We start from the raw sequence: 22,777 nt of genomic DNA, 5'->3' as shown, positions 1-22,777 counted from the left end.
AATCACTGCGCCGTACATGTACGGCGCTTTGCGGGAAGCACCTCCCGACAGCGCCGTACATGTACGGCGCATGTCGGGAAGGGGTTAAGACTCGAACTACACAATATATAGAATATAGGGAGAATTTATCATTGGTTTAGCACCACTTTTTGGGCGTAGAATAGTTGCAAGTTACTCATGTCGCAATTTTGTGTAAAAATAAAGAAATACAAAATTGCGACTTTCGAGGAATTTGTACCATTAACGGCAGTGGGTGGGCTTAAAAAAAAAAAAAAGGGCATTTTACGGCCAACAAATGTACTATAATTTACACCAGAAATTGGAGTGAGTTATAGCGCAAATCTACTTCAGTTCACAGCTGGAGTAGATTTGACCTTCTGAAGAATGGATGGCCAGAAACGCGCAAACCCTTTCACGTCGCTAATCCGTAAATTGATGTCGTGAAAGGGTATTTAAATATGGCGACCGCTCACAGGCAGAGCGGGCGCCATAGCCACCCAGTCTCTGCTGTGTTCCACAGCAGAAACCCAGCGGCAATGCTTGCAATCAGAAAAATTTCTGATCGCAAGCGTTTAACCTCTCAGATCCCGGTGTCCGATATGACAACCGGCATCTGAAGGGTTTTTCACGGTCCCTTTCACTTCAGGGGCCGGTCACCGGCTCCCGCACAGTGAGATCGCGGGAGCCGGTGTACTCCTCTAGCAGCTTGGAGCCTTGTGAACGCTCCCAGCCCTGCTAGAGAAAAAGTTCTATTGAGACCTGCCACAGGCAAGTCTTTCAATAGCATTGCACTAACTTTGCCATAGACTGCAATATTGTGATATTGCAGTCTATGGCATAAGCGATCTAATGATCGCAGGTTCAAGCCCCCTAGGGGGGCTAAAGTAAAGGTACGTAGAAAAAAATATACAAATTCAAATCCCCCCCCCCTCTCCCTAGATCACATATAAAAATAAATAAACAAACACATTCGGGATCTCCGCGTCCGAAATGCCCGAACTATAACTATATAAAAACATTTATCCAATACAGTGAACTCCGCAGCGGGGAAAAATGGTTAAAATGTCCGAATCCCAGTTTTTGTTTTTTGCCACTTCAACTCTTACATTTTTTTTCAATAAAAAGTGATCGAAATGTGCCAGATTCCCCCAAATGGTATTACTAAAAACGACATCTTTCCATGTACAAAAAGACGCCTTACACAGCTCTGTACACAGAAATATAAAAAAAGTTAGATGGGTCACAATATTGTGATGCAAACATTTTTTGGGTTTCTTTCAAACTTTTTCACTTTTTTTGTTTTTTAAAGGTACTAAAACATAACCAAAAATATATAAATTTGGTATCACCGTGATCGTACTGACCCACAGAATAAAGAGAGCGCGTCGTTTTCACCTTACAGTGAACACTGTAAAAACGAAACCCATAAGAAAATGGAGAAACTGCTGTTTTTTCCAATTCCACCCCATTCTGAATTTTTTTTCCAGCTTCCCAGTACACCAGACATAATACATAGTACCATTAGGAAGTACAGTTTCTCCCATAAAAATTAAGCCCTCACGGCTGTGTCAACGAAAGAATTAAAAGTTCTGACCTTTTTGAAGGCGGGGAGGAAAAAACAAAAGTGTAAACACGAAAATTAGTCTGGTCCTGAAAGGGTTAAACGGCCAGGAACAGCAGGATCGCTGTTCCCAGCCGTTAGTCTGGGCTGTCAGCTGTAAAACACCGCTAACCCCCACAGGGTTTGGAGGACGCTCGGCCCATGAACGGCCTCCATACTTCCCTATGACACTTATCACGTACATGTAAGCGATAATGCATCAAGGGGTTGAGTTCCCATAACATAATACATAGCGGAGATTGTACTTTCCTAGTGACAAATTTGCTTCACATAAGCCACAAATTATGTGACAGACTCTAAATCATTGGACTTAATGTAAAGTACTGTTTATTTAACATAAGATATGTGATCCTTATTCACTCAATGGTTTTTATCTTTTTTTTTTTTTTTTTTTTTTTTAAATATTTGTAAGATTTTGAAGTGTGAAAAAATAGATCACTGCACAACTTCTCCATAACGTACTCTTCTCCATTGATCAATACAGACTGTGTCCATAGTGAGCTATAACCACCTGGGGAACAATGATGGGATGAACCTTTCTGCTCCTCAGCAGTTCCGCTCAAAGGAGATCTCCAAAAGCAACGTGGTGGACGACATGGTTCAATCAAACACTATCTTATATGGACCAAATGAGAAGCCAGACCACTGTGTGAGTATTTTTGCTCAGCAGGTCCATCTGTTGTTTTTTTTTTCCTCCCCATAATGTCACCTAATCTGCATATTAACTGGTTGCCGACACAGGACGAGTATGCTCGTCCTGAGCGGCGAGCACTTCGCGCATTAGTACGAGCATACTCGTCCTGTGTGACAACCGTCCCTGCGCGCGTCTGTGCGCGCGATCGAGAGCGGGGCAACGGCTGTAATACACAGCCACGGCCCCGCTCTGACAGCGGAGAGGAGAGAAACATCTTCGCTGTTAACCCTTTGAACGCCGCGATGACAGCTGATCGCGGCGTTCAAGGAGAGGGGACTGCACATTGATCGCGTCACAGAAAATAACTGTGACGCGATCAAAGCCCACAACTCGTATGGCCAGACAGCCCAGGGTCCAGTGAAGGACCCCAGGGCTATCTGAACATATTTCCTGTTGTTAGGGCATACTGAGGTATGCCCTAACAACTGCCTGTGTACAATCAGTAACAGGCTAATGTACTGGCATATAGATCTATGCCAGTACATTGCAGTTACAAAATCCAAATGATAAATCCCTTTATGGGATTAAAAAAAAAGTAAAATGAATGTAAAAAAAAAATAATGGTAAATAAATAAATAAAAAGTAAATAAAATACACAGAGAAACACATTTTTTATAATAAATAAACTTTTTAAAATATAAGTCCCAAAACATGAAATAATATAGACATATTTGGTATCGCCACGACCGTAACAACCTGTACAACAAATGTATTACATTATTTATGATGATCGGTGTATGGTGTAAAAAAAAAAATATTAAAACTGCTGCACAACTGCTTTTTTTCTGCATTTTAATCTAATTAAAAATTTATAGAAATTAAACGATAATGTATTTGTACCAAAAAATGGTACGTACATAAAGTACAACTCGTCCCACAAAAAACAAAGTCTCATACAACTACATCGTACAAAAAATAAAAGCGTTATGAGCGTCGGGATGCAAAGAGGGAAATGTAAAAAAAATTGCTCTGTCCTCAAGGCTAAAATTGGCCGTGTCCTTAAGGGGTTAATTGGATACCTTGTTTCCAAAAATGACTTCTGTTCTTCCTGTCAGTATGCCTTCTTTAGTCCTGACACAATAATAGTAGTAGATCACGATCCACTGAACTACTACTTTTAGGAATTCAAAGTTTCAACCAATATCCCAATCCACTTTCTTTTACTGCTGTTTTGCTCTAGTTCAGGACTGTAAAGGTATGTTCACACGACAGCGTCCGTAACGGCTGAAATTACGGGGATGTTTCCGCCTGAAAACATCCCCGTAATTTCAGCCGTAACGGCATGTGCAGGCGCTTGAACGCCGCGTCCATTACGGACGTAATTGGCGCTGCTATTCATTGGAGTTAATAACGACTCCAATTACGGCCAAAGAAGTGACAGGTCACTTCTTTGACGCGGGCGTCTATTTACGCGCCGTCATTTGACAGCGGCGCGTAAATATACGCCTCGTGTGAACAGACAAACGTCTGCCCATTGCTTTCAATGGGCAGATGTTTGTCAACGCTATTGAGGCGCTATTTTCGGACGTAATTCGGGGCAAAAACGCCCGAATTCCGTCCGTAATTAGTGCGTGTGAACATACCCTTAGGTGTCAGGCAATTAACATTTTCCCACAACATTTTGCAGTATAGCTGCTGATATTTGAAATTCTAGCCTTTTTGTCATCGGAAGATAATTTGTATTCTGTCCATTTTTATCTTTCTCCAACAATGCCTTAATTTCTTTATTGAAGCTAATAGTGAAGTTATTCAGTGTGTTGTGTGTATAATCGGTGCTTTGTCTGTTTCTAGGTGGTTATTAAATATGTCCCATATGTGGGAGACAGTAAAAGAGCAATGGATGAGTATACATCCGAAATCATGATGGGGGGCTCTAACACCATTGTTATTCACAACACTTGTGAGGTAATTCCTTTTTTTCTTTTTTTTCTTTGTCTTGCTGACTTATATTATCATTATCCTTGCCGTTGCTTTAACTTTTCTTGACCTGTGTAATATTGAAATGTTGTGGACAAGTAAAATTTTAGCACCTTTTTATTTTATTTTTTTACTTCAGTATGTTCTGTAGTCCCAAAAATACAGTACATAAAATTGGTTATTGAGTTTAGAAATCCCATTTTCATATACCCTACTAGGGAATTCTGAGTTAAAGGGGTTTTCTCATCTTGGACACTTATGGCATGCCATAAATGTCCAATATATGTGTATCCCACCTTTGGGACCCACACATATCTTTAGAACGGGGCCCCCTGAACCTCGTTTTACCTTGCTCGGCTTGCACTGCTTCCCAGCCACTTCCCGATGAGGTGGTCGGGACGTCGGTAAACAGCCGAGGTTGCTGAGCTACGCTGTTTCCATAACTCCCATAGAAGTGAATGGGAGTTACGTAAACAGCGTAGCTCAGCTAGGTAGAGCGGGGGTCAGGAGACCTGCATCTATTGGACATTTCTGGCATATCCTGTGGAAGCGGCATAAATGTCCAAGACGGGAAAACCCCTTTAATGGGGTGGAGTCTGCTATTCAGAATCTGCATCTCTTGGCCAGAGTGTAAAGAGGTTACAAAGCGTATCTCACTCTGGAGGTCCTGTCCTGCATTACACCGACAACCCATTGATTTGAATGGGCATTCGTAATGCTTAATTTCCTCTTTAGTGGTGCTGCAGGATAATTGAACGCTTGCCAGGTTTCCCCATAGCTGATCACTGGGGCTCCCAGCAGGGGGAGCACAGAGTTTATTAAGGCCTCTTCGAACAAGTAAAGATAGTATAAAGCGCAAAAATCCCTTAAAAATAAAATGGAATGTAACAGATTATATTTAATCTCACAAGGACAACCACTTTTTAATTAAAAGCCTGCCCAGCGATAAGCTGAACGCTGCAGACCTGGCTTCTCTAACTCAACAGTTTGGGTACAAACACACGGCATAAACACTGCAGATTTTCTGCAACGGATTCAGTAGAAGCAGTGCTGGTGAGATTTCAACAAATCTTGTCCCCGCACGTCGAGAAAAAGCCGGCGAAGAAAACCGCACACAAATTGATGTGCGGTTTCCTCAACCGCAGCATGTCGATTAATGCTGTGGAACCACAGCTCTTCCGTTGCATGTTTTCCCCATTGTTGCACGTTTAAGCACCCCATTGAATTCAAAGTAGAGTTCTGTTACGACATTTGCGGCGGAATCACACAGATTCCGCTGCAAAAATTGTAAGTAAGAAAAAAAATAAAAAAATTATACTTCCCCAAAGTTCCCTGCTTCCTCTCCAGTCCAGCCTCCTGGAATGACGTTTCCGACCATGTGACCGGTGCAGCGGTCACATGGCCTGTGATGTCATCCCAGGAAGCTGGACTCCGCTCAGAGAAGAGGGAGGGGGTAAGTATTAACGTTTGTTATTGCGATTTTTCGGACAGCATTCCCTGCAGTGGTCAGGGCGGCTACGCTGCGCAGCTTGACGCAGCGTATCAACCCTGACTATGCTGTTTGTGTTCGTACCCTTATTGTAAGGGAGAAGCAGCGTCTGGCCACACATTTTGCTTCTAGCGGCTGCTACAGGAAAGATGTAGCATTACGTGCCAGCCATTCAAATAATTGGCCGACCATGTGATACATGGAGAGGCTAGGTCCACCAGAATGGCAGCTGCTCTATAGCGGCTCAATGTTCTGGCATACTAGGGGTCCCAAATAGTAGACCGCCTTCCTATGAGGTCCATAATCACTAATATGGCATATGGGCATGAGTTGTCATCTTAAGACAACGCCTTTAATCAATGACTCACAGCAGCATTTTTAGCTTTCTTTTAAATGGTAGCTTGGCATTAAAGGTTTTTTTTTCACCATAGTAATTGATGGGATAGCCTAGCAATATGCCATCCCTATCTGATTGGTGGAGGTCCAGCAGTCTAATAAAGGGGCTGAATGGTTGGATTTTATGTTTTTGCCTGCAAATCCCCACTTTCAACTTTGAGTTATGCAAGAACTGCAATACTGCACCATTGCGAAAAGTAGCTGATGCCCGTTTTGAAACCGGAATCTATAGCACCTTCACCACCCCCCAAAAAAAAATTAGGTGGCATAGTAATAAGGCACTACCAAGTATATGGTGGCAAAACTTTTTTACCACTGGGCAGGATTTTCAGAAACTACAATTATCTTGCCTAAAGGGGGTTTTACACAGGACGATTATTGTGCAGACAAGCGATCATATAACACTCATTCCCAATCATTGCCCTGTGTACACAGGGGAATGATCAGCAGATGAACGAGCAAATGCTCGCTCATCTGCTGGCCGGATCGTTTTAAAAAAAAAATAATTAAATATTATTATCATTGTCGGCAGCACATCTCCTTTTGTAAACAGGGAGACGCGCTGACGACCTGATAATGGATGGGGACGAGCGATCTGAGTAACGACCGCTCGTCCCCATTCATAGCTCTGTGTGACCGGAGCAAGTGAGCGGTGATCAACGATGTCTCGTCGTTCGGTGCTCGCTGCAGCGGCCTCTTATCGGCCGGTGTAAAAGGACCTTTACTTCTACCCTAGTGCATTCCCAGTCAGTACAGACAAAGCCATTCAAGATCTGAAATCTTGTTCTAGAACCTTGTGTAAATGTTTAGATATAGGGAATATAGGTGGTCTAGTGTCTGGCATTTGAAAAATACACTACTCTATGCAAAAACACGAAGGTTTGTAATTAAAAATACAAAGATTCTTGATGTGTGCACAGAGAGCACTTGTCACCTTTCCATTTTTTATTTTTTTTAAGTGAAGTGTTCACAATAATTTTTTTTCATTATCTTAATAGTTATTTTGAAAGTGTTTACCAATTGTTTTATTTCATTTTCAGGACTCCCTTCTGGCTAGTCCCATTATCCTAGACCTGGTGATTCTCACTGAAATCTGTCAAAGGATAACTTTCCGCACTGAAAAAGAACAAGACTTCCAGACATTTCACAGTGTCCTGTCCATTCTCAGCTTCCTCCTTAAAGCCCCACTTGTACCAGAGGGAACCCCAGTAATTAACGCACTTTTCAGACAGCGAAACTGCATTGAGAACATCCTCAGGTACTATATGTGCTCTATATTGATTTAGGACAGGTTACATATAAACTAAGTTTTATTACATACATGGTTAGAGGATGGGACATTCTCAAATATCCACTATAAAATTTCTATCACCATAATGACCTTTTAGGGCATATGGACGTCCTAGAGTTGGGGTCCCCCAATATTGACCTAAATCTGTGCCAAAGCAGCAAGTCACATGTTTTGTGTCAACGTAGCAGTATGAGGGCTGCTTTTCTTTTTTTAGGACAGGTTAGTGTGTGGTACAAATTATATGGTAGCTTTATTCTATGGGTGGTTAAGATTGTGGCGATACTTTTTTACAGCACTGTTTATAGTATTTGCCCCTCACCCAATTTCTTCTATTTTTTTTATAATTTTGCAACATTTTAAAGCTATAGATCATACTACTAATTTTAATAAAAGATACAGACAACACGAGTAAACACAAAATGCAGGATTAAAATGGTCATTCTATTTGAGGATGATTTGTTCAAAACCTATATCACCCATGTGAAAAGTTGCCCCTAAACCAGCCACCCTTGGCAGTGACAACTGTAATCAAATGCTTGCGATAACTTGTGATGTCTTTTTACATCGCTATGGAGGAATTTGGCCCACTCTTCTTTGCAGAATTGTTTCAATTTGGCTACATTGGAGGATTTTGCCCATGATTTGCCCATTTAAGGTCTTGCCACAACATCTCAATGGGATTCAAGTCAGGACTAAATTGGCCACTCCAAAACCTTATAGGGGTTTTCCATGATCAAACAACTGATGACCTATCCACCGGATAGGTCATCAGCATAAGGCCTCATTTACACGAGCGTATTATACGCGCGTGCGACGCGCGTGCTTTTCACGCGTGTCGTACGCACCTATAATAGTCTATGGGGCTGTTTAGACGATGCGTGAATTTTGCGCTGCGTGAGTGCGTTGCGTAAAACTCACGACATGTTCTATATTCTTGCGTTTTTCACGCAACACGCACCCATTGACTTCAATGGGTGCGTGAAAACAACGCATGCCACACTGACGGTCCTGCGTTGCATGCGCGAAAATCACGCAAGAGCTGTCAAACTCCTGAATGTAAACAGAAAAGCACCACGTGCTTTTCTGGTTACAAACATCCAAACGGAGTGTCAAATTCGAGATGAGCGCACCGAACTTCACCGGGTTCGGCCAAACTCGTTTTGACCGAAACCGGTAAAAAATGTTCGGGTACGCGACGTCAGGAGACAGTCACTGTCCACGGTGCTGAAAGCGTTAAACTGGTTCAGCACCATGGACAGTGACTTCCGCTCCGAAAATCCATGAACCTGTAAAAAAAAAAAGACGTTCTGACTTACCGATAACTCCGGTCCGACCTCCCGGGATGACAGTTCAGTCCAAATGACAGCTGCAGCCAATCACAGGCCAAGCACAGGCTGCAGCCAATCACAGGCTGCAGCGGTCTCATGGACTGCGGCGTCATCCTGGGAGGTGGGGCCGGATGGCAAGAGAGGGACGCGTCACCAAGGCAACGGCCGGGAGCCCGGACTGGGGGAAGCAGGAAGTTCTTGGTAAGTATGAAAGTCTTTTTATTTTCACAGGTTGGTGTATATTGTGATCGGCATTCACTGTCGAGGGTGCTAAAAGAGTTACTGCCGATCAGTTAGCTCTTTCAGCACCTTGGACAGTGACGGGCCTCGACTACCTCATCTCTATGATGGCGGCTGCGTGAAAATCACGCAGCCGCGCATCATGACACACGGAGCTGTCAAATGCCTTTTGCGCGTTTAAAACGCAACAAGGCTGCGTATACGCAGTGCATACGCCATGCATACGCGCGCAAAACGCAGCGTTTTTTGCGCGCGCAAAACGCATACGCTCGTGTAAATGAGGCCTAACTTTGGAATGCTTTTACCTATCCAAGCGATTCTGAGAGAGTTTTCTCGTGACACATTGTACTTTTAAGTTAGTGGTAAAATTTGGTCGATACACCTGGTATTTATTTGTGGAAAAACACCAAAATTTAGCGAAAAATTTAAAAATTAGCATTTTTCTAAATTTAAATGTATCTGCTTGTAAAAATAAATAAATAGTAATACCACACAAAACAGTTACTAGTTAACATTTCCCATATGTCTACTTTTATGTTTGCATAGTTTTTTTGAACGTCCTTTTATTTTTCTAGGGCGTTACAAGGCTTAGAACTTTAGCAGCAATTTCTCACATTTTCAAGAAAATTTCAAAAGGCTATTTTTACAGGGACCAGTTCAGTTGTGAAGTGGCTTTGAGGGGCCTATACAATACAAACCCCCCCCATAAGTCACCCAATTTTAAAAACTGCACCCCTCAAAGTATTCAAAACAGCATTTAGAAAGTTTCTTAACCCTTTAGGCGTTTCACAAGAATTAAAGCAAAGGGGAAGTGAAACTTACAAATTTTATTTCTTTTGCAGATATTCATATTTAATCCATTTTTTTTCTGTTACACAGAAGGTTTTACCAGAGAAACACAACTCAATACTTATTGCCCAGATTCTGCAGTTTTTAGAAATATCCCACATGTGTCTCTAGTGTGCTAATGGACTGAAGCAGAGGCCTCAGAAGCAAAGGAGCACTTAGAGGATTTTGGGGCCTTCTTTTAGAATATATTTTAGGCACCATGACCGGTTTGAAGAGGTCTTGTGATGCCAAAAGAAAAAGGAAACACCCCCAAAAATACCCCATTTTGGAAATTACACCCCACAAGGAATTTATCTAGGGGTGTATTGAGCATTTTGACCCCACAGCTGTTTCATAGATTTTATTAGAATTGGGCAGTGAAATTGAAAAAAAATTTCTTCAATAAGACATAATTTTTTTGTTTTCTGAACAAATCAAGTAGGAAAAGCACCCAACATTTGTAAAGCAACTCCTCTGGAGTACGGCAATACCCCATATGTGGTCTTAAACTTCTGTTTGGGCAAACAGTATGGCTCAGAAGGGAAGGAGCGTCATTTGACTTTTGGATGTACAGAATTGGTTTCTGTGCACGGTCGCATTTGCAAAGCCCCTGTGGGACCAAAACAGTGGAAATCCCCCACAAGTGACCCCATTTTGGAAACTACACCTAGGTATTTACCTAGGGGTGCAGTGAGCATGTTAACCCTGCAGGTGTTTTCCAGAAATTAGTGTGCACTCTATGTTGCAGAGTGAAAATGGGATTTTTCAATCGATATACCAATATGTGGTGCCCAGCTTGTGCCACCATAACAAGACAGCACTCGAATTATTATGCTGTGTTTCCCGATTTTAGAAACACCCTACGTGTGGCTCTAATCTCTTGCCTGGACGTTTGACTGGGCTCAGGAGTGAAAGAGTACCATGCGAAATTGAGGTCTAATTTGGCGATTTACAAAGTATTGGTTCACAATTGCAGAGGCTCAGAGGCATTTATTAAGAGATGTAGTAAGCATTTTCACCGCACAGGTCTTTTCCATAAATGATTGTGCTGCGGGTGGTGCAAAGTAGAAATTGCAATTTTTGGCTAGATATGCCTTTTCAGTGGCAAATATGTTGTGCCCAGCTTGTGACACTGGAGGCACACACCCCAAAAATTGTTAAAAGGGTTCTCCCGGGTATGGCGATGCCACATATGTGGAAGTAAACCGCTGTTTTGGCACACTGTAGGGCTCAGTAGGGAGGCAGCGCCATTTGGCTTTTGGAGCGTGGATTTTGTTTGGTAGTAGATTTGTTTGGGGTATTACTGGTATTTTAGTGTTTATTGTGGGGATATATGTAAGCCGGGCAGAGTATATCAGGGGGATAGTGAGGTGGTATAATAATGGGGTAAAAAAAACATAAAATAATCCATAGATATTTGTTACACTGTGAAGCAATCCTTTCTGCACAGGCCAGTGTCTCACTGATAAATGGTGTCCTTTCTTATCCCCTTTTGGTCTACAGTCCACACCTTTGCCGTTAGGGGAATTTTGCTGGAGAAAGTGTTGTCCTGGTATAATACGGGCACCATCGCTTCCAGCAGATGTTTCAGTCCTTCCCTTCCTGGTTCCTTAATTTTAGGGCCCTGATAAATCGCAGCTTGAAACAGAAGTGTTCGCCTCTTGCCTGTACTGCTGCATATTTTTCTTTCCTGACTTATTGGAGCCTTAACTTATTTTATTTTTTCATAGACTTAGTGGTTAAGGGCTGTTTTTTTGCGGGACGAGCTGTAGTTATTATTGGTACCATTTTGGGGAACATGCGACTTTTTGATCACTTTATATATTGTTTTTTTGTGAGGCAAGGTGACCCCCCCCCCCCCCCCCTACCCGAACATCCCTGGGTAAAGAGATTTTATTTGAGCATCATCACGTCTGAGTCCCACTCATAGGTCTGTAGTACCACCTTGGGATCTAAATACTGTCCTCTTGGGCCTTTCTCAAAGTCCATTTGTACCTATTGAAAATATTTCTATCAGACTACTAACCATAAAATGTACTTTCCTTATTGCCATTACTCCTGCAGGAGGATTTCTGAGATTTTTTTTGGAGCTCATGACCGCACCTTATATATTCCCTCACTTATAAGATTTTATTTGGTACGGAGTCTGTTAACTCTATTCTTTTCTCCGTGTGGAGGTCTATAGGTCAGGGTCTGGCCTAGGCAGAGTTGGGATATAACTTACCTGATTTGGGTCCCTTTCATCTCTGCCTCTCGTGGTGTTATCTTTCAAGAATCCTTGTTTGTTTCACTCCTCCGGGTATTTCCTTTCTTGCAAATCACTGAGGTGTGAAGGGGGTGTGAACCTTTTTATCTCCTCAGGTTTCCTGTCCTGGGATGGGCGATCTACTCGCATGGGTGCGGTCATGAGCTCCAAAAAAAACAATTACCGGTAAGTCATTTTTTGCTTTTTAACAAAGTATTTAGAGAGTGGCACAAAACACTGATAGTGTTGTGCAGCGGCTGTAGCGACTGTTGTGGGGCCCGCGGCTTGAGGGGGCCCATGCCGCCCGCCGACACGCCTCCCCCATATGGCCGGTGGCGCCGCTACTCCCTCTTGCAGTAATTGTACCTGCGTCTATAGCACACAGGTACAAATACGTGCATTAGCGCTGGATAGCCGGGCATGTTCCGTTCCCGACCATTCAGCGCCTTACAATGACGTCATCGCGCCGCTTCTGTGCTCGAAAGGCGCTGATTGACGGGCAAGTCATTCTGCCCTGCCAATTAGCGCCTTTGAACGACTCCCCACTTGCAACGTTCAGCTCCAGCAGACCTGCTTAGAAGAGAGCAGATCTGCATTGCCACCGAACAGCGCGGGAACGGAATCAGGGTGAGTATGGAATTGTTTATATTTTTTTCTACTAAAACTGTGAGTAGCGTTATCTACAGTGGGGGCTCGATCTACAGGGGGGAGGTTTGTCTATATGTGGGCCACTATATACAGGGGGGGTCTAGATGTGGGGATGTGGGCCACTATATACAGAGCACTATATGAAGAGCACGATCTGTAGGGGAGCTATTTGTAGGGCACTATCTATAGGAGTGGGCTATATGTGTGTACCCCTGAGGACGCTACTCCGTAGCGAAACATGTCGGGGGGGCTTGCTAAATCTTTTTAATTCCTACCACTGACCGGTTTCACCTTGCTACCTATTTAGTTGACTTTTTTGAGCAATTTAACTTTACAATTGTCAATGCGTACCCTATCGGTAGCTGCCTTATGCCTGCACCAAAGGCAAGATACTGTTACCCGGTCTCCTGGTAGTGAGAATTTTAAATTTGTGTGTGTGTTCGTCTTGCTATAAGTAGCTAATAAAGAAATACTTTTAATCTATCAATTGTTAGGTAGCTGGGAAATTAGGCTTGTCGCTTGAGGGCGATACTTTCTTTTTCTGGCTATATGTGGGACACTATATACAGGAGTGGGTTACCTATGGGGCACCAGCTACAGAGTGGCTATATATAGGGCACTGTCTACAGGGGTGGGCTATAGGTGGGATACCATATACAGGGCAGTTATATGTGAGGTACTATCTACAGAGGTGCACTGTATGTGGTGCACTATAGGGGGAGCTATTTGTAAGGCACTATCTACAGGTTTGGGCTATATATGGGACGCTATATACAGGGGTGGGCTATATGTGGAGCATAGGGGAAGCTATATGTAGAGCAGCACGGTGGCTCAGTGGTTAGCACTATTGCCTTGCAGCTCCGGAGACCGTATGTGGGGTACTATCTACAGGGGCTTCTATGTAGGGCACTATCTACAGGGGGCTATGGGGGCACGGTGTGTGTGTGTGTGTGTGAGACACTGTATGGTACTATTATAATCGGACGCAGTGTATGGTGCTATTATAGTTAGTGGTTCAGTGTATGGAGCTTTATTGTATTTAGAGGTGTTGAGAATTTTATCTTCGTTTTATAGGTGCAGAAATGTTTTAAAAGTGAGAAGCTGAAGACCTCTGAGCGGAAAACCTGAAGAAATTGGTCGTGGCCGGGAGAAATCCATCCTAGAGGTCTGGACCGGAGGGAAAAGAACTAGAATCTGAAACGTCACCTGTGAGTCACTTAATGTAAATGTTTATTCTGCCTCTAATCAGCACTGTATGATCTGCAGCGAGATGATTGGTGGTATGTTTTTTTTTTTTTTTTTTCGTGAAACCGCATCTCCCAGCATATCCTTACTATTGTTCGGGCCATGCTGGGACCTGTCGTTTTACACCGTACAAACCTATACGGCAGGGGTTGCACCAAATTAAGCTGTATTTGTTCTGGGGCTGTGTGTGTATTCATGTATGTATGTATGTATGTGTGTATATATATATATATATATATATATATGTGTGTATGTACTGATCTTGGTTCTAGTGCTGTATATATGTACTGAGCTCGGTTCTAGTGCTGTATTTATGTACTGAGCTTGGTTCCGGTGCTGTATATATGTATTGAGCTTGGTTCTGGAGCTGTAATTATATAGGATATATTTATAATAACAAAATTGCAGGGCAGATGGAATTGTTCTCAATTCATTGTATATTTCATGGGAACCTGTCTGGTAGCTTTAACCCCTTGAACCGCCACCATGCGGTAATACATGACCTGACAATATTTCCAAATGTAGGTTTTTTTCAGATGCAGCAAAATCTTTAAAATCCACTTTTAAAAACGGCGCATACTGTATGCTAATTACTCATTATAGGGGGGCTGTGTGGTACTATACACAAGGGAGGGGCTGTGTGGCACTATACACTAAGGGGGGAGCTGTGTGGCACTATACACTAAGGGGGGGAGCTGTGTGGCACTATACACTAAGAGGAGGGGCTGTGTGGCACTATACACAAGGGGGGGGGGGCTGTGTGGCACTATACACAAGGGGGGGGGGTCTGTGTGGCACTATACACAAGGGGGGCTGTGTGGCACTATACACAAGGGGGAGCTGTGTGGCACTATACACAAGGGGGAGCTGTGTGGCACTACACAAGGGGGAGCTGTGTGGCACTACTAAGGGGGGATTGTGTGGCACTATTTAGAAGGGGAGGGCTCTGGCGCAATTTACAGGGGTCTGTGTGTGGCGCAATCAAATAAGGGGGGGCTGTGCGGCACTATATACAGTGGGAGCTGTATAGCGCTATCTACAGGGGGGGCTGTATGGCACGATCTACAAGGGGGAGGTGGGGGCGCTATCTACAAGTGGGGGTGTGACACTGTCTATAGGCGGGGCTGTATGGCACATTCTACATGGGGCACTATCTATAAGGGGGGACTGCTTGTGGCACTTGAGGGGGGGGGGAGTTTGAGAGTTTGCTATGGGGCCCAGTCTTTCCTAGTTATGCCCCTGGTGTGTTTTTTGTTTTTTTTAAAGGTGTACATAGCCTTTAACTGAGGCCTGCAGTTCTTAAGAGGTTTGTCTGGGTTTTTTTGTGATGATCTGGATGAGTCGTCGATGCACTCTTAGGGTATGTTCACACGGCAGCCTCCGATACGCCTGAAATTACGGAGCTGTTTTCAGGAGAAAACAGCTCCGGCATTTCAGACGTAATGGCATGTGCAGGCGTTTTTCACAGCGTCCATTACGGACGTAATTGGAGCTGTTTTTCCATGGAGTCAATGGAAAACTGCTCCAATTACGTCTCAAGAAGAGACATGCACTTCTTTGACGCGGGCGTCTTTTTTACGCGCCGTCTTTTGACAGCGGCACGTAAAAAAAATGAACGTCGGCACAGTACATCGTAAAACCCATTCAAATGAATGGACCAATGTGTGCCGACGCTTTGGAGCTGTATTTTCGGACGTAATTCGAGGCTAAAACGCCCGAATTACGTCCATAAATAGGGTGTGTGAACCCAGCCTTAGGGTATGTTCACACGCTTAGCAAAAAACGTCTGAAAATAGGCGAAAGGGAAAACAGCTCCTGATTTTCAGATGTTTTTTTAAGCCACTCGCGATTTTCACAGCGTTTTTTTACGGCCGTTTTTGGAGCTGTTTTCTATAGTCAATGAAAAACGTCCCAAGAAGTGACCTGCACTTTTTCGCGGCCGTTTTTTTACGCGGCTGTTTGAACAGAACACTGTTTTTCCTATGGAAATCAATGGGCAGATGTTTGGAGGCGTTCTGCTTCCGATTTTTTTTCGGGCGTTTATGGCCCAAAAAACAGCCGAAAATAGGCCGTGTGAACGTACCCTTAGGGTATGTGCACACGGTAACGTCAATTACGGCTGAAATTACGGAGCTGTTTTCAGGAGAAAACAGCTCCTGTATTTCAGACGTAATTGCTCGTACTCACGTTTTGCGAGGCGTCAATTATGGACGTAATTTGGAGCTGTTCTTCATTGGATTCAATGAAAAACGGCTCCAATTACGTCCCAAGAAGTGTCCTGCACTTCTTTGACGAGGCTGTTATTTTACGTGCCGTCTTTTGACAGCGACGTGTAAAATTACAGGTCGTCGGCACAGTAAATCGGCAAACCCATTCAAATGAATGGGCAGATGTTTGCCGACGTATTGGAGCCGTGTTTTCAGGCGTAATTCGAGGCGTAAAACGCCTCCACTACGCCTGAAAGTAGGTCGTGTGAACCCAGCCTTAGTGAAAACTTAGAACAGTGATTAAATCTTCCCCTACCAAAATGTCACCATTTGTGGAAAACTACTCTCACTGTTCGTGAGTCCCAGAGCCTTAGCAATTGCTGTAACCCTTGACAGACCCGTGGATTTCAAGGACTTTGTTTGGCATATATATCTGAATCTCTTTAGAACGTGGTATTATGCACTGCTTTTTGAGACCACCTAGACTTCTTCACGTCGCCAGACATGTTGATTCTAAACATCACTTAAATAGAACCTGTCTGGCAGTAATCCTACCTGGGGATGGCTTGTGAAATTGAACCCAATTGTCAATTGAATTTGATTAAGGCCTGATTCACACGAGCGCTGCGCATCTCGGACGTGAAAAATTGCAGTTTTTCATGTCCGAGGTGCATCTGTGCTCAGCGCTGCGGGACGCGATGTCACGCATCCCCCATAGTTGAAAGTCTATGGAGGGATGTGTGATGCGTGAAAAGATAGGACATGTCCTATTTTCCCACGGACCCTTCACGCGGTCCGTTGAAACAACGGCTGTGTGAACGGCCACATTGAAATGCATAGGTCCGTGGGACGGCCGCTGTTTCAATGGCCGTCCCACGGACGTTTAACACCTTCGTGTGAATCAGGCCTAACTGGTTGATTTAGTGGCTAAGGGGACAATAACTTTTTCACATAAGGCCAGCTAGGACATTTTTTCTTTCAATAAATATATGATCATTTAAAAATTGCATTTTGTGTTTACTTGGGCTATCCGTGTCTGATATTAAAAGTAGTTTGATCTGAAACATTGTAGTGTGATAAATATGCAAAAATAGAAGAATCTTGTTTTAATTATTATTATTTATTAATAAACATAACTTTTTTCTTTTCCGCACTAGGGGACTTGAAGCTACAATTGTCTGTATGCCAAAGCATTATGTATGCAAATCAAAATATTCCAAAGCTCTATTGTCTGTCAGTGTATCACTGACAGGCAATTTATAAGGCCAATCCTCTGGCCTGGCAGGCTTCTACCAATGGCAGACCTGGGGGCCTTTTCCGATGGGCCGTCAAACTCCTCAGATGCCTTGGTCGCTATTGGCAACATCTAAGGGGATAAACAGCCAGAATCAGTGGTTTCTTTGATCCCGGTAATTACAGCTTCTGTGCCTGCCTGCACAATTACCAGGACATACTATTACATCCAATGGCTGTGTCACTGTGGGTGTGTGGGCCCACTGGGCCATACCGCTGTAGTGGGATAGCAGGTGGCCAACAGGATACCAGTCAATGTCTATAGTTCGAATAAGGGTACCTGTGGTAATTTCAGACAGTAGCGATGTTTAGGCTCAGATGGGACCTTGGCAGCAGGCAGACACCAGGCGCGGTGTAACACAGCAGGCGTAGTATACAGCACAACACGACTCAAACTCTCTATGGCACAAGAACAAGGTAGCACAGGATGCAGGTATGGGAACACTGGGAACTGGAAAACACTAAGGGACCATTTGAAAAGACTAACACGGGTAAACACAATAACGCTCAGGCAATGAAGGAAGGGGCAGGGCCCTTCTTATAGTCCAGGGTGATCATGGGCTAATTTGACACACAATTCAGGTGCGCGCACTGGCCCTTTAAGGCCAGGCATTAGCTTGCGTGCGCACCCTACGGGACACAGCAGAGTTAAGTGGAAGTGAGTGCTGGCGTCTCCTGAGGAGGAGAAGCTTGCCAGTGCTCACTGATCCGTGGCTGCGGCCGACGGGGGGGTGAGTAATCTCAACGGTCCGCGGCCATGGGTGTCACAGGCTGTAAGATGATGCCAATTAAGACGTAATAGTACATCCATTTGCGGGAAGGGGTTAAACCTGAGCAGTGCATGTAGAATTTGTTGCCTTGTGTGACACCGATGTTAAAGGGATCCTGTCATCAACATCTTACCTGTTAAACTCGCCTGACCCCTCAATGGCCGCAGCTGTCCAGAGTTCGTTCCTGTTCTCTTCTTTCCTGAAGTCCTCCTCTGTTGGTAAATGTAGTAGTTTAAACTTTTCCCGCCTTTTATGGTAATTATTTTTCCCTCTGGGACGCAGCTTCTTAACCCCGCCCACCGCCACCACCTGTCCGGCCCTGACTGGCTAAGCAGCTGTCAATCAAAAAGGAGGAGGTGGAGTCCACTCTGAGACGCTGCAGGAATGAAAAGCTGACTCTTTTCAGATGAAGATTTGACTCTTTTCTGCTCATTTGCATACGGCGTGGGACCCCTGAAAAACGGAATACTAAAGCTACAGAGCTTACTTAGAACATATTTATAGATTAGAGGACAATGATTATTCACCCACTTTCACCAGGTATTGCTGGCTTTATAGCTAAAATGCTGGTGACAGGTTCCCTTTAAGAATCAAGTACACTACATATTCAGATATGCGGATGTCACGATACCAGAATTTGGACTTCGATACTGATACTTTGTGTAGTATTGCGATTTCGATACCAAAATGATACTTTACCAACAGTAATAAAAAAAAAAATCTTCCATTTTCTGATGTGAGGCGTGTGGTGTGGTGAGAAATTTAACCACCATGTGCCTCACATTAATAGTAATTAACCCCATTATGTTTCTGTCATAATGGGTTAATGTGTGAGGTACATGATGGGGTTAATTACTATTAATGTGAGGCAAATGGAGGTTAAATTCATCACACCTCGTGCCTTACATTAATAAGTGAAAAGTTTTTAATTTTAATTTTTTACAGTGTACACATCACAAATGCCGCAAAAAATTGTTGTGCAGGTTATTACGGCCGCGCCAATACCGAATGTGTATATTTTATGTAATGAGACTTCTTTTAATGTTTATTGTAAAAAAGGTGTATGTGTATTTTTTTAAATTTAATATTACTTTGTTTTTACTTTATTTTTAAACTTTAATGTACTGGCATATATCTATATTACAGTACATTAGCCTGTGTACAGATAGTACACAGGCAGTTGTTAGGACATACCTAAGTATGTCCTAACAGGAAATATAGTAAGACAACCCTGGGGTCCTTCAATAGACCCTGGGCTGTCTGCCCATATATGGTATGGCCCTCGATTCCCCCCCCCCTTCCTTCTCATTTTCTCCTTGAATGCTGCGGTCCGCTTTGATCGCAGCATTCAGGGCAATACCGGCGGAGATTAGAGGTTTCTCTGATCTCCGCCGTTATAGGGCTGCGGCTGAGTAATACAGCATTTCCCTGCTCCTGACGTAAGTCCGCGTGCAGTCAGCATAAGGTGATGCGGCCGGCGCTGCACTAATGAGCGGTGGTTCAGGCACTGAAGACAGAACATGGGGATGTTTTGTAGTGCGCCCGCCATGTTCTGTCTTCAGTGCCGCCGCTCATTAGTGCAGCGCTGGCCGCATCGCATCATCCTGACGGTGCGCACTTGTCAGTACTCTGGAGCGGGGCATTGCCTGTATCACACAGCCGCAGCCCCACTCTCATTCATTCATGTGTTACAATACTTAGCTGCACCGCACAGCTTAGTATCAAAATACATGAAACAACGGTATCGAACCGTTTGGGGATGCAGAGTATCGAAGTTTCGATGCATCGTGTATCCCTAATACACTACTGTGAAAATACTTTAATGTAAGATGTCCATATTGGAAGCTAACTTATTTTTTTTTTTTTCCCAGGGCTTGTTTGGGTCTACCACCTCAGAATCATATGATGCTGGAGTACAAGATGCAAAAAAGTTTTATGAGTCTTAAGAAATCCAACAAAGTTTTAACATCTTGCCCCGTTTCCAGTAAGAAGGGGACTTGCCAGGTCAATGGCTTTCATCACCAAGTCATAAAAAATGGCCACTGTAATAGACCGGAGCCAACTGTGACCACAAGTGATACAGAAATAGAGAATTAGTTCAGGTGTTGACATCATTCCACCAATTTTATTAGAATCTACGAGTATGGACCTTTTTATTATGGAAAACTACCATAGAGGTTTGTGGCCCAACCATTGCACTGATCTCTTTCCTATGTCAGATTTTGTTAGCTGTGTGACGAGTGAGGTGATCTAGTTACTAAAATGTTGCACTGCTTTGTGGTAAACGTCCATATAATATTTTGAGGTTAATAAAACTAACTTCAGCTTAAAAACCTCAACCAAAGTCTCTTGAAGAATCTCTCATGTGAAATTATTAACGGTTTAAAAACTGGTGCACTAAAAAAAAAATCAATGTCTACTCCTATGAGCCTGATCCAGAGGAAAGAAAACCAAAACCACCTGGTTGTAACCAGTTGTACCTCACAGGGGGATAATTTCTTCCTGAACCCCACATAAGGACAGTCAGATAAAGTTCTATGGATCAAATGATCTCCATACCTGAATAATTATAGCAACATTTGTGGTAGAGCAGATCACTGGTTACCTTTCCATTCATTAAAAGGGACGTACCAGCGTTTACATCTCTCTAGTAGTGTGCTCCAATAAACTTTTACCATTTAAAGAAAACTTGCTTGTGTCTTTTGTCGATCTGTGTCTAGGCTATCTATTCCCAATAGAAGTTTCAACCCAGTGAGAAGTTTAAATCTCGGACATGCCTAAGCCATTGAAAAGGGGAAAAAAGGCGTCTGCATTATGTGGATCATTTGTGGAATTCCTTTTGATTAGTCAGAGCATGACCTGGGGACCTTAGTTGGTGGAAAAGCACTGCTTGCAGTGTAAGTAGAATCATTAACCGCCAATAAGTATGTAATATTGGTGGAAAAGCACTGCTTGCAGTGTAAGTAGAATCATGAACTGCCAATAAGTATGTAATATTTGGAACAAGCTACTCTATCAGAAAAATTTTTGGAGGCTGATATATTAAAACCATATAGTGCTGAATTCATGAATTTTTAAAATAATTCTCCCCTCACTTTTTTTAAATTTTTTTTATATTCCCTCACACATTCCCAACCTTCAAGCGTTTGCTCTTTTATACCTGGGCCCTGTGCTGAGCAGTTCTGGGGTCAAACTATACATTTAGGATCTACCCTCAGAAAGCGGTTTAACAGCCCTTTATATAGTGTCGATATCGTAACCCTATGAGAGTCGGAGTCTTACAACCGGATCCTCTGACTATGGCAAAATGGGTGATATCGCTTTTTGTTACATATATATGATCAAGAGGTTTTTTTTTTTTAATATTACTCTTCTCTGTGAATGAAGTAAATTTTTGCTAAAAAAAAGACTGAATGTTTTTGTGTTTGTGCTTTCTTCTATATACTACGTTAGAGATATATATCAAGTTGCACCCATATGCCTATTGAATCGGTCTGCAATTCATATTGATCACAGTAATGTTCTGTGTCATTCTTATCGAAGACCATGCCTATCCAGATCCAATTTACACTGGCAAAAGCCTTTTCTGTGCCCGAGTCCAATAAGATAGACCTTTCACCTGGCTGGGGATAGTGTTACATCCTGTTTGAACTGCTGGAACCTCTCAGCAACAGCGGACCTCCCTTTGATGAAACCCATCTGTGAAGATTCTACTTGCTAATAAGCTAGAAATGGCGGCGTTTGAGTTGCCACTCCGTCAGGCATCGTGTAATAAGACACCGGGGCCTGACTGGATCCCATTTGAGCTATATCGCCAGTACCAGAGTATGTTGCTTTTTATGGTTATTGCAGATGTTTAATCAAGCAGCGTTCACTGGTAGACTTCCTACGTTCAATAACTAGTTATTTAAAAAAAAAAAAAAAAAGGATCTTTATATTGATGCTTGTCGACCTATATCCGCTTAAATGGGAACCTGTCACCAGCATTTCACCTATTAAACCAGCAGTACCTGGTGGAAGTGGGTGAAAAATCATTATGTAACCTATAATTATCGTCTAACTAGGCATTGTAACTTTTATGACTCCATTTCTTAGTGTTCCTGTGCTGTATGCTAATAAGCATAAGTCATAACTTCATTCCTCAAGCCTTTCCAAATATGAAATCCCGTGCTTGCGCGTTGATGGTCTGGTGCATGCGTGTAATGGGACACCATAGCGGCGCAGGTGCAGCAACTAGTTTTGAGGCCTGGACGAAGCTGGGAAGGGTGTCTGACCATACATGATGAGCACATGCGTGCTATTTTAGACAAGATTTCGGCATTCAGGACATACCAGTTTTCGGCGGTGGGCAGGCATAAGAAGAGCTACGAATGAGACGGACTGATTATTACTACACCGTGTTCCAAATTATTATGCTCATTGGATTTAAGTGTCATAAACATTTAATTATTTGTTTTTCAATTAAACTCATGGAGGGTATTGTGTCTTAGGGCTCTTTCGATCATTGTAATCAATCTCAGACACCTGTGATAGTTTGCCAGGTGTGCCCAATCAAAGGAAAACTA

At 43.2% G+C, this 22,777-nt stretch overlaps 1 protein-coding gene across 1 annotated transcript in view; it reads left to right on the top strand.

Annotated features, from left to right (window-relative positions):
• ISYNA1 (inositol-3-phosphate synthase 1) overlaps positions 1-20,900 on the top strand; it is a 47,305-nt gene extending 26,405 nt beyond the window's left edge. Inside the window, exons 8-11 of the mRNA XM_075864492.1 lie at positions 2,106-2,270; positions 4,107-4,220; positions 7,158-7,375; positions 20,084-20,900. Of these exons, the coding sequence (XP_075720607.1) occupies positions 2,106-2,270; positions 4,107-4,220; positions 7,158-7,375; positions 20,084-20,309 (723 nt within the window). The 3' untranslated portion in view covers positions 20,310-20,900. The remainder of the gene's footprint in view (positions 1-2,105; positions 2,271-4,106; positions 4,221-7,157; positions 7,376-20,083) is intronic.
• The last annotated feature ends 1,877 nt before the right edge of the window (positions 20,901-22,777 follow it).

Source organism: Rhinoderma darwinii, chromosome 1, assembly GCF_050947455.1.
Source record: "Rhinoderma darwinii isolate aRhiDar2 chromosome 1, aRhiDar2.hap1, whole genome shotgun sequence".
NCBI lineage: Eukaryota > Metazoa > Chordata > Amphibia > Anura > Rhinodermatidae > Rhinoderma > Rhinoderma darwinii.
The sequence above is the reverse complement of the archived record's forward strand: the minus strand, read 5'-3'. Positions and strand labels throughout refer to the sequence as shown.